Source organism: Egretta garzetta, unplaced genomic scaffold (genome assembly GCF_000687185.1).
Source record: "Egretta garzetta isolate BGI_Z169 unplaced genomic scaffold, ASM68718v1 scaffold526, whole genome shotgun sequence".
In the NCBI taxonomy this organism is placed as follows: domain Eukaryota; kingdom Metazoa; phylum Chordata; class Aves; order Pelecaniformes; family Ardeidae; genus Egretta; species Egretta garzetta.
In genome coordinates, this window is record NW_009259967.1 from 159772 (window position 1) to 172497 (window position 12726).

Here is a 12726-nt window from a genome sequence, read left to right on the forward strand (position 1 = left end):
GCGCGAGAGGCCTTGGAGAAAACGCAGCCCCCACCGAGGCACCAGGGAGCTTATTTGACGAAGGGACCCAGGACCCAAAAGCGCGTCCCCTTGTCCAGTTCGGCCAGCTGGCCCGACCCTGGTCGTAGCTGCCTTTGCGGTCAGTCCTTAAAACGGGGTAGCTGGGACCACGCTGCCACAGAGCGCGGCACGCGGTTACCGGGCAGGCGCTCGGGCCGTGTTTTCATGCCTTCCGCTCCAGGCCTGGAGAGAGAAAGCTCCGCGCTGAGGACTTTGGCCCCTTTGGCTGCGGCTGGGAGTGCTGCGCTTCACCTCCGCGAGCGTTAGCAGCAAGGGAGCTAGCAGAGAAAGGATCTTGGCTGGTATCCCTGATTCGGCGATACCTATTCCACGTTAAAACCCTAACAGCTTGCCCACACAAACTCTTTTGCCGTTCCGGCTGCCCGAGGAGATGAGACAAGTGTGGCGGTGGGAATCATCACTGTGGGGCTGAGGTCCCATCGGGTTTTTTCAGTCCTTCGTTGCTGCAAGCCAAAGCCGCCGCCCCCTCTCGCTCCTTTTCTAGCAAGAGTTAACAAGAGTTCATGTTTGTTGTATAAACAGAAAAACTAAGGGACAACTTGTCAAATGTTGGCTCTCCTTGTTCACTTCCTCCTGCTCCAGAACTCCCCATACCAAGAATTTTTAAAACAAAGCTTTGAAAGTGCAAAACTGGTTTTCAGAGGGTTTTGTTTGGGTTTTTTTTTTTTTTAAAAGCTGGCATATCCCCTTTTACAAGTGTATTCTGTAGCACCATGTGTATTTACCTAAACATTTCTGCTTTTTTATGTTCTCTTTACAGCCATCTGTCTGTCTGGATGCACTGAGCAGAATGGATATTGCAACAAGCCTGGAGAGTGCATGTGAGTAGATGGCAATTGCAATCTGAACTTCAGTTAAAATGTCACCTTGTAACAGAAACTTAAACTCTTTTCCATGTCATTAATGTTTTAATTTGACTTTTCTCTTAGCTGTCGTCCCGGATGGCAAGGCCGCTACTGCGATGAGTGCATTCCCCACATAGGCTGCCGCCACGGGACTTGTAAAACGCAGTGGCAGTGCATATGTGACGAAGGATGGGGTGGCCTCTTCTGTGACCAAGGTTAGTTCTGAAGACTGTGCCTGTGGCTCTAGAACGGGTATTCCTCAGTACTGGACTGAGGAATGTGACCCATCAGATCTAGCGTTACGTTTCCGCAAGGTAGATGTTCATAGGCGTCGCTGTGTACCGCAGCTGTCTCACGCACCGGTATATGTCGTAATTGCGGGTTGAAAACAAGCAAACCTTTTTGGTACCTGCAGTTTTTCTCCTGGAAAAAAACAGCCACTACCTGCATGAATGTTGAACAGGCAATTTTTCTGCCTGCTCAAGCTAAGTTTAACTTATTCCCTGTACAACTATAACAATTTACTAAACAGTTTCCAGCAGCAGTAAACACCATCGTTTGGGCCTTCCTTATTTTGCATACAAGGAAGTTAACTCATGTGATAAGTCTGGAGCATGAGAGAAAAATCATGTAAGCAAGAATGAAAAGTACAGGTTCCATTTTAAGGTACACCAGACCACTTCCACCTATTCAACCCATTGAATCACTGAACCGTAGCCAGCTGAGCAGTCATGTCCTCAAGGCCATATATGTGCTGCTGGCACTGAGATCATTCAGTGCTCAAAGCAAGCTAAGTGTTTTCAAGACAGTTATAGGATTGAGATGGCAAAGTCGGAATTAAGCAGGAAAAGTAAAGTTGCGGATTTTTTCCTCTGCTGGTAGTTATCTATTAACCAGTTGTATTCCAATTACTCTATGGTATTTATAGAGATAATAAAGATTTTCCACTTATGCCCTATGAACTTGTGTGCTTAACCTCTGCTTCAATTTTAAAGGCCAAAAAAAAAAAAAAGGACCGTCAAGCTTGGGAGAGCATTTAGACAGTTTAAACTACTAACGTTCGTAACAAGAGAGCGTGGTAAAGAAACAATAAAAGATTTCTAGCACTTGTTTAAATCTGCAAGCCAAAACATCTTTATTTCCTCACTGCCTCCCCAGAACGGGCCTCAGAGCACACCTTTTAAAGATGGGGCTTGCTGTTTTAGTATGCGACATGTGCACCAAGTGTCTATAGTGCCGTGGCGTGTCTTTCGGAGAACGCTCACTTAGGAAGCACGTTTTCTAACTTGGCATCTAAATTCCATTGTGGCTGATGGGTGTATGCACACAAAAAAGGGAGAGTATACCAAAGCACTAAGAAAGTTAAATTTTTGCCAGGTCTCTCAAAATTCAGAGCTTATGTATTACAGCGATGGTCGCAGAGAAATATCTAAAGTCGATGATAATGTGAAACACGTGATTATTACTGATAATAACCTGGATAATCATCTCCACTATTCCTACTGATCGCAAAATGAAACACTTCATTGCAAGTTCTGTCTTTTCTGTTGACTGAAGTGCGTTTGTATGAATGTCTTTTCTCAGCTGTCAAAGACGTTTTCTCTAACTCCTAGTATCTTTGCAGATCTGAACTACTGCACTCACCACAGACCATGCAAAAACGGAGCAACGTGCATGAACACTGGCCAGGGCAGCTATACGTGTTCATGCAAACCCGGCTTTACCGGCGTTGACTGCGAACATGAGATCAGCGAGTGTGACAGCAATCCCTGTAGGAATGGTGGTAGTTGCACGGTAAGGGCATTTTAAATGTAAAGTCTTTGTGTGAAGCAAGCCCCAGTATACCTTTTCAGAGATAGTTCTGTAACAACATAATGGGAATTCGATAGTACACAGGTTCATTACCGACGCTCACAACTATCATACTGAACCCTTCCCAAGAGGTGTCAGGGGAGGAAGTCTGTTACAGGAGGAGATGTATCATCTAGATTAGAACTGGTCAACTGATCCTTAGGTTTCTGTGGCAGCCATTATGAGAGCTTGGCAAGATCCAAGGTTGGTGAGGGAGCAGATCTGTTAAAAATAAGCTTCTCAAACCAAGGTTCATACAGAAATGCGCTGTCTGTATTTTAACAGCAAGTGAAAGAAAACTTCTGCTTTCTGCTATGGGAATGTAGTGTCAGACAATATGAGGACAATCAGCTGAAACACTTTCTGTGAAACAGGGTTCTGCATTTTTAGTTTCCTGCAGTCTAGCAGTTCAGCATGCTTTTTCACCCAGTCAGTGATTGAGTCTACCTGTTGATAAAGACTGATCAATTATAGATATCAAACGTAATCTAATGCGTGTTTAGATTAAAGCCAATGGCGCAAGACCCTAGCTCCCTTCTCCCAAGGCCTTAGGCATACAGTACTTGGAAAGAAGAAACAGTTTTGTTGTGATCTAAGTGGTGGGACTTATCCATGGCAAAGCAACATAAGCCCTCGTAAGGAAAAAAAGGGCACTCGTGCCAAGGATAAGTGGCCTGATCACCACTGTGTAGGTCGACACAAGCCATTCTGCTCTGGAAGGACCTTGGGGATCCCATTAGACAGCAGAGCTGTTAGTAATGTTTTTGCCTAGCTGCCTGTAGGCTCCCTGCAACTGCATCTGTTCTGCGTGTGTAGCTGCATGATTGCTCCTACACGCCGAGTACGGCTGATTCACAGCTCTATCCCTCACAGTCCAGCCTGCAGTTCTTTACTCTCCAAATGTCGCTTTTGCCACATCAGAGTGCGGATGAAAAGGGACTGAACAGCGCTTGCTGCCGACCAAAAAGAAGCGCGCAAGCAGCTGTCGTTCGGTGCCATCAAATAACAGTGGCCTAATGTGTTTTGCAGGATATGGAGAACGGTTATCACTGCCTCTGCCCCCCTGGCTACTATGGCACTCACTGTGAGCACAGCGCTTTGACGTGTATCGATTCTCCATGCTTCAATGGTGGCACGTGCTTGGAAAAAGAACAAGGGGCCAGCTACACTTGCGTTTGCCCTTTCGGCTTCACAGGGTCAAACTGTGAAAAAAAAGTAGACAGGTGCACGAGCAACCCGTGTGCAAACGGTGAGTCTTTTTAAAAATCTCGTGTCTCTGACTCATTTGTGCTTTTCAGTGCAGAAGTGATAGAAATCCAATCTGACCTATACTCTTCCGCTAATACATCAGTCCCTCTCCCCCACAGTATTCCACATCTACCCTAATTTTAGTCTCTTGCTGGGGGTGTGTGTGTGTGTGTGTGTGTGCTTTCACTGTCATTTTCTATGCAACAGAACAATGCAAAAGGTTTATCATGTGATGGGGAAGATGGCAGAATTAAGTAAATTAAATGAGCTTTATTATGTCTTTAGAAGAGGCATATTTTTAAGGCATGGTGGTACAATTAGGTAGACTAGAAGGAACTGTTAGACATGCGGTTGTTTCGTAAAATAACCTCCCTCTTCTTGAGATAGTACAAAATGCTAATCGGGGAGAGGCTTAGGTTTCCAAATGAAGTGCATTGCAGGCTAATTTTTTTTTTTATTTCACTTTTTTTCCCTCAGATGGTAATTGCTTTTACCTTGGTCAGATTCGTGTGTGTCGTTGTCGGGCTGGTTTCTCTGGTCAGAAGTGTGAGATAAACATCAATGATTGTGCCAGAAACCCGTGTTCCAATGGGGGAACTTGTCACGACCTGATCAACGACTACACCTGCACGTGCTTGCCAGGCTACAGTGGCAGGAACTGTGACATCAAAACCAGAGATGAATGTGCTTCTGGGCCATGTGAGAACGGAGGCACATGCTACAGCGGGCTTTATAGTGCCAACTTTGTCTGCTACTGTCCTTCTGGTTTCATGGGCAACCGCTGCGAATTGCCAGTTTATCCAGTGCCCGTGACACTTCCTCCTAAACCAGTCCCGTGGATTGCTATATCCATGGGGGTGGGACTGGTGGCTTTGCTCATACTGTTCTGCATGATAGCAATGGTCATCAGGCAGATGAGGATGCACCCGGAGCAGGACTTGGAGACAATGAACAACCTGTCTGACTTCCAGAAGGACAATCTCATTCCAGCTTCCCAGCTCAAAAACACCAATAAAAATAAAGACCTTGAAGTGGACTGTGGGCTGGAGAAATCAAACTACAAACCCAAGAATCATAAACTGGACTACAATCTGGTAAAAGACCTGACAAGTAGAGGGGCACAGGAAGAGAAATACTACAAAAGTGAAAAGTGTTTAGGAGAAAAGTCTCCCCTCCGACTACACAGGTGAGAATGCAGTCTTCCTTCTAGTCTTTCTTAAGGCCCCTCATCTTCATTATCTGTCTAGAAGCAGATAAGAAAATACGGGGGGGAAAAAAGAAACCTCGAACACATAATATACAAACCAAACGAGGACAAAGCCAGGAATCTTCATGCTGGAGTATGCGTGTCTCGGCCGAGTGGTATCCTTAGCTAGGTCAATTAAATCAAGTGTGCGTGGAGGGAGCTGTTAGTATGGGTACTGTGAAGGGGAACAGGAGCGGCGAGGTCAGTGGTGAAAGTAAGAAGTGTCTTTCCTTCCTCAGTTGATCTTGGAGGAACAACAGTTAAGGCATACAGTGATTAAAAATAAGTATCTTGCTTACTAAGAAGGCAAAATGATCTGCTTACTGAGAAGAACGATAAGAGTAAAAATAACTACTCTTTTTCAAAAAAAGAAAAGGGCGGGTATTCACTGGCTCATCGGTCTTCTGATATATGTACTGAAAGTCTTGCTGGGAACTGCTTGTGGCCATTACATGGAGGGATCCGAGGAGACCGCTATTAGGTTGGACGTGGCAGAAGCATGGGAAGGCAGTAGCTACTCCTTACTTCCACTTTTCTAATGCAGTGTCCTGCCATCATAAGAACATGTGAAACTTCATCCTCTGCACTTCCCTCCCACACCTTCACGGCTATCTCATTCCACCCCTCCATATTCATGATAGATTTTGAGAGTCAGGCTTGTTATCAGTCAACTAACGTTCTTTTCTCTCTGCCCTGCCTTAGTGAAAAGCCAGAATGTAGGATATCAGCGATATGCTCTCCGAGGGATTCAATGTACCAGTCCGTCTTTGTGATAACAGAAGAAAGGAACGAGTGCATCATAGCCACAGAGGTAAGTACACAGGTGGACAGGCATAAATTCACAAAGTAAAGGGGTGAATTATCCTTCAGAATTGCATCTGAGAGGGTTACTCTTATTTCCAGGGACCATGATGCTTCCCAGTATTCACCTCTTCTGTGGCCCACGCAGAACATACAGTGGGAAAAATAAAGTAGCATCTCTGACTTTATTAAACCAGAGACTTTGAGCTTAGATAAGTCAGTGGGAGATGAAAGCACAGAACATCAGCCCACAAAAATTCAGCACACTGTAGGATTATTTCCTCTTAAATAGGTAGTCAGCAAAAATGGAAATAATAATCATTCATGGGCCCATTAATGTAAGCCATGTTTTTTCCTATGAGTACAATGGATAGTCTGTGTTCTGTGGGAACAGGCAAAGCTATAGATTTCCAGCAGAAGATGGAAGGCAGCTGAGTGTGTTAGTGGATAGGGATAACAGCCATTTAGGAAGTCTGTAATAAGGTAATCTCAGCCTCTTGGCGTTTAAGCTCCGGCTGGATATTCTCTAACAGAAGTTAACGCTGTTATTGATAAACACACCTAGATTTTGATGTTATATTGAAAAGTCAGAGGACAGATATACAAAAAAGGAAGGGAACTTCAAAGACTTTAAAAAGCAGCTGTTGAAGAACAAATCAGTTCCTGAGGAATTACTGACCCTTTGGAAAAAGGCTCAATGGAAGTTAAAGGCAATGTGACATTAACCGGCGCCCACCTTCTTCCAAGTAGCCACCTGTAGGACTAGTTTCAGACTCCAGGAAAAAGAAGCTTGCTGTGCCTTATAGCAGTGATCTGCGAAGCCAGATCTGTGGGATTCTGTCTCCCTTGCCAGGGTGGATATCAGATTTCCTCCTGAAGGCAAGCTGGAACACAAGTCAACCAACAATATTAAAAGTTTAAGTGAAAGCATTTTCAAAGATACAGATGACAGCTTAGACGCTTCATTGCCCTTAACTGACCCAAATGCCATATCTTCCTTTGAAGATCTTGCTGACCGTAGCTCGACTCCCAGATTTACATCAGGCATCTCCAGAAGTGTTTTTGTTTTCAGAATGACAGTCCCTGAAACCTCTCTCCACATCGTTCAGGCTTAATGCTTCCAAACACAAGCTATTTAACGATACCTCTTTTTACAGAGACCTAATGTTAAGCACCCAGATTTGTAAGGGTTCTTCCCCTCAGTCCAGATAGAGAGGCTACTCATCATACAAATGACCTTTTTTTGCTGGTGATTCTTTGTCTCTGGACACAGCCAAAACCACAGAACGCTGATCGTTAAACTGCAGTAATGTCTGGTTTAAACCGCTTTGGTCTGATGCACTTGAATCACAATTTGTTAGTTCTGCCGTACTCTGCGTGCTGTGCTTCCTTCTCATTCCTGGTATTATTTTACATCCTGACAGGTATAAGACTGAAGATCAGCCCATTTGCACCTCAGATTTGGTAATGCCAGTAGATGGACGTTCCTGCTGCATTGTTTACAATTCAGAACTGGATTGGACTGTTTTTAATTACATGCAACTTGCTGCTCTCAGGCGGAGGATGGAACTGGGTGAACTGGACAGACTGTGAATTTACTGAAAGATGCAATACGCCTTTTTGTTCTTACTGCCCGTATTGGAAGTTTGATACCAGAAATCTCATTGGCTAGAGAAGAGGGGAGGCAGAGGGAAGAGGGAGGGGTTAAAATGTTGTTTTAATTTGTTTTTAAAAGATGCTGAGGCCAGTTCCTCATGGACAGACCCCTGGCTTTCCAGAACTCTGGGTATGGGAGGTGCCGGGAGATGAGGAGGCACTTAACTGTCACAGATGTTGCCATGGAAGGTGTGAAGAAAGACACAGTGCTATGCAGATAATGGATACAGTGTAAAAGAGGTCTCAATTTTTTTTTCTGGGTTTAAAAGTGCCTAAAATATGTCGAGAATCTCACAAGCCCAAACAGAGACTTGACTGCTCTTTTTGCAGTTGCCTGAACAGTCTTGGGCAGGGGTGGTTGATAACGTCCTGCTCTAGAGCTATCTGCCTCTCCTCTGTCCTCCTGCATGTGCTGGAGACTGTATAAGGGGCGAGAGGAGGAAGGGAAGAGGGATACCAAATTTACATGTCATCTCATTTGGTGATGCTTTGGAGAAATGATTGACCCAAGCCACGATATGGGACGGGATTTTTCTGGATTTAAACATTTGAGAAGGAGAAGTTGTGATAAGGAATGGGTACTGCCTCTTCGCCACTGATAAGGAGGAGGTGTGATCCCAGCTCTATTTAAAGCCTTACAAATGCGTTTAAAATCAATCAGCTCCTAGAACCTTGATGTGCTGAGCTGTCTCAGCTGTTTTCATGCCCTTTGCACTACCAGTGATTGTGAATAGACATTACTTTTTTCTTCTCCTTCCTCATTCTCTCCCCCCGCCTTATTTCAACACAAATTTGGGGGGTTACATTGTGTTTCTGAATTAGGTGCCACCTTCTACTGCAAATATAGTCTCGAAATTGCAGCTGTTACTTTCTGAAGGGGAAGCAGCAGTGTGACCCCCACACACACACTTTCTCCAGCTGGTTGCAAAACTCCAACTCCTGTCCTTCGTCCCAGTTCCAGACGCCCAAAAGTGAAGCACCCACTGAGACACCCCCTGCAAAGACAGGTGGCAATTAGAGTGAGAAGGTTCTAGGCTGGCCCTGTTTCTTTCATACCCACCCACAGCTGCACAGGAAAGGGGAAGCCTGCCCCTGGAAACCAGAGGCGCGTGGAAGCTCTCTCCTTGCACACATCTTTACAGCAATAATACTGGACACCCCCGTGGAAAGTGCTGGGACACTTAATGAAATGAGAGCATGGGGTGGGGCAGAATGAGGAGGGAGGAAACAAGATCTCTTCGAAGAAACCTGGACCGTGCGATCTCTAGGGCAGCGATATTCCTGCCCTCGTAAATCCTGTTGTTGGAGTAGCCCATCTACTGCCTTGAACTGTGCAGACAAGACCCCTTCATGATGTCCACTACTGACCTTCTGCTCTGACCACGTAGGACCATTTTGAAGATGACCTTCAGAAATCAATAATATGGGTTTTAGTTTGTCTGTTTGTAGTTTATTTTGAAGACTAGTATTTCAGTAATTTAAAAAAAAATCAGAAGCACTGAACTTTCTACGTTTTATAACATTATTTTGTATATAATGTATATTTATAATCAAAACAGAAGTGTAAATATGTTTATTACTTCTCATGTAATGTTTTTAATGTGATGACAAAGTTTGAATTTTATTTTTTTTTTCAAGCAATGAAAATACTTTCCTGCTACTGCGAAGTTTACTGTGGTTTGTCCTTTGACACTTCAGGTTCTGTGATTCTGTGGCAGCCGTGGTGACCTGGAGCCCCAGAAGTAAGCGCGACTGCCTGTTCCCTGCAGTCAGCCCTACGTTTCCATTTTGCACACCGACTGCTGTCAGCAGCTTTTATAACCATTAACTGATGTCAACAAAGTTGTTCAGCTGAGCGGCACTCATCTGACAGGAAAGTTAGGCATGTTTATATTGTGTGACATTACATAATATTTAAATTATATACACACATATATATTCTGCTATGGAGTTGGACTGAACTGTCAGAAAGTTATTTTTATTAACGCTTCCCTCTTCTGCTTCCTTGACAACTTGTGGAATGGAAGGTGCAGATTTAATACCATTTCAGAGTGGCTGGTGGCTTAATCAACATGCTGGCTTGGGGCTCACTTGCAGAACAAATACCATTACTATTTTTTTTCAAATCTCATTTCTTTAAATACTTTCAGAAAATTCCCTACTCGCGTTACTCTCGCGCAGCATCTCCATCTACACCTGCAAGACCGTATCCTTGATCGTGATGGGTAAGATTTGTCTTTCACTCGGGGGATTAGGGGGAGTTTCAGGCTTTCTCCTCCCGAGCTCCCTATGCTATAACAGCAGCCGTGTCCTCCCAGGGCATCACAAAGTCCTTCTCCTCCACAGCCCTTTCAGAAGATGCTGCCCCTCCCTTCCAAAAAAAAAAAAAAAAAAAAAAGTGTAAAAAGCACACTTGTACAAAACACCCCCAGCAGGTTTAGTAGCCTTTGAAGCCTGCACATTTACAGACTCTCAGTGCATCAGCTAGGTGCGGCACAGCCAACATCTGAATGCACAAAAGCTGTAAGAACAGGAAACCGCTGCTACTCTATTTTAAAACCAGACTTTGTTGTGGTTGTTGTTGTTGACAAAATGCCAAAAAAGCATCTTGGTGTTGGATGCCTTTCCCATCTTTCCCCAAACCAAAATCTAACCAAAATTTGCTAGTTTTTTAAAAAAAGACAGAACAAAAGAAACCCCACTAGTGTTAAAAAAGCATGATAACAAATTATTTTACTTTGTCATTAAACTACTGCAAATAAGAGTTTCTAAGGGTCCTGCTGAGTGTATTATTAAGGTTACATAAATACTATTTACTTTGGATGGTTTTGTTTCTCCCTCTTCAGTTCTTTTCTTAGCGAAATTAACTTTCAAATCCCAGCCAATTTCCCTGGCTACCATAAAAATACATTTAAGATGAAACTCAGAAATAAAAAGCCTCCTCCCCCTCCCCAAACATTCACCCTGTAGAGCAAATTATGAAAAACAAGCCATTGACAAAAAGCCGAGCAGATGCTCCCTGCTTGCAGTCCTTCCTCGGCAATGTGAAATAAACCCAACAGATGCCTCTCTTAATTGAGCACATGGATTACATACACACATGCACTCTGTCCTGCTTAAAACAAAACACACACAAAAATCAAACAGGAAAATAGCCAGAGAACTCTTCCCAAAGCCGAGGCAAGCAGGGATGCTAAGACCAAAAAAGACTCAGCTCTTCCTGCTCAAAACGAGACAGGAAACCATATCCGTAGACAGAAGGGAGTTGAAATCCATTAAAACCCGCAGACCTGATTATGTAGATCCCACAGGGTAAAGCAGGTACAACACATGCCTTTGTGTATCCACACAGGAGAGAGGAAAGAAAAAAAAAAAGCATCAGCTTACAAGGAAATCTGTGAATATTTACTGGAGGCAGTACCGCAATACGCAGCTACCAGAATAGATCACAGATCCCACACAGGAAAAACAGGAGCGGTGCCTGCTTCCACACAGGAGGAGATGGAAAGCATATGTGCATCTATGCACGTGTGCACATCCCCAAGCCCTTGCCAAAACAACTACAAGCAGATTAGCTGAACACATAATATGACCTGGATTTAACCCACATCTTTGGCCAAAAATTTCCTTGCCCCAGGGCTGCTGTGCGCTGACTGCTCACCAGCCTGCCCCACCACGTGAGTCCACCTCAGAGCCACGGCGTACAAACTCACTAGGAGGAGCTCTGAGATTCTTCTGGGCTGTAAAGACTCAACCTGAATTTCAGATTCCTCTTGAGGACCACAGATGATGCCAGGACCGTAAATGTCCCGACGAGGAGTGCCTTTTCTCTTAACAAGCTTACAGAGGTCCCAGATAAAACTCCACAGCTAACTTCCCTCAGCATACTCTGCACCAGCTATGGCAAGATCACGGATTTGGCTCGAGGACTGCGCCTAAACTTGGCTTTCCGTTTCAAAACACTGCGCCAATTCACTTAAGAGCAATGTGACAAAACAACAATTTTAAGAATGGATTCCTGCCTCCAAGAAACTCTTTGGTGTTTCCTTGCATTAGCACCTGATAGAAACTGTTCCACAGCCACGCAGAGCCTTTCAGTCTAAACAACTGCAGAGCTGGGCTGAGTGAGAGGGGTGCTGCTCTGCGCAGCGCTTCACTTCACTTGAGTTGTTCTGTGCTCCGCTCCAGCCCTTCATCGTTCACCTCTTTAAACTGTCTGCTGATTAGGGGAAACAGATGCCAGGATATACCCATAACTATAGCACCCACTGGTGCCGAGACAACACGCCGCAGGACGCCATGCAAATACAGCACAGGGCACGGAGTTCAGCTAGGTGAGTGTAGATGAGGGATGCCTTGTAGAAATTAGGCTTGATACAAGGCACGCCTAAAATAGGATAAAACACAGAATGTGGTTTATTGTGCACAATACTTGTCCAGCAACAGCTCTCAGGCTTTAAAGGGCTGCCGAGAAAGCCTAAATTAGTTATTCTGCAATTGCAACCATCTAGCCCGACACACAAAACCATCTCTGTAAAAAAGCATCTCAAGTACTTTCATCGCCCCTCAGCCTTTTTTCATTAGTGCATGCTAAAATGAGAAAGGCACAGCGGGTCACTAACAAACCTGTACTCTAAGTGGCTTAAGCGACAGTTACATATCTATGCTTGCCTGTTGTTCCCTTGTGTCACCTACCTGACCCATCCATACATACTGATTTCACACAGTAGATACAACACCCCCAGCACATTTTGCTCACAATCCAAACTCCAGTTGTGGAGAAGTGACATAACTCAGTGGCCCTCTGCCGTGCTTCACTATTTTCATAACTTCAATTTTATGGCCTCTATGGAGAGTCAACATCAAGATTCCCTCACCGACACGCACCCCTCCACACACTCTCTGTTTTGCCAGCTCAGCTCCCAGAGCTTGCAGGTAGTGACCCTGTTGGCCAGTGACACCCAAAGCAGTGAGATTTCTCCTTGATCACTCTTGCGC

The 12726-nt window shown here is 44.6% G+C and overlaps 1 protein-coding gene across 1 annotated transcript in view; it reads left to right on the forward strand.

Moving 5' to 3' along the window:
* Positions 1 to 7522, forward strand: part of DLL4 (delta like canonical Notch ligand 4) — a 10439-nt gene extending 2917 nt beyond the window's left edge. Inside the window, exons 3-9 of the mRNA XM_009640241.2 lie at positions 842 to 902; positions 1011 to 1141; positions 2551 to 2720; positions 3807 to 4026; positions 4503 to 5211; positions 5974 to 6082; positions 7497 to 7522. Of these exons, the coding sequence (XP_009638536.1) occupies positions 842 to 902; positions 1011 to 1141; positions 2551 to 2720; positions 3807 to 4026; positions 4503 to 5211; positions 5974 to 6082; positions 7497 to 7502 (1406 nt within the window). The 3' untranslated portion in view covers positions 7503 to 7522. The remainder of the gene's footprint in view (positions 1 to 841; positions 903 to 1010; positions 1142 to 2550; positions 2721 to 3806; positions 4027 to 4502; positions 5212 to 5973; positions 6083 to 7496) is intronic.
* Positions 7523 to 12726: the final 5204 nt, after the last annotated feature.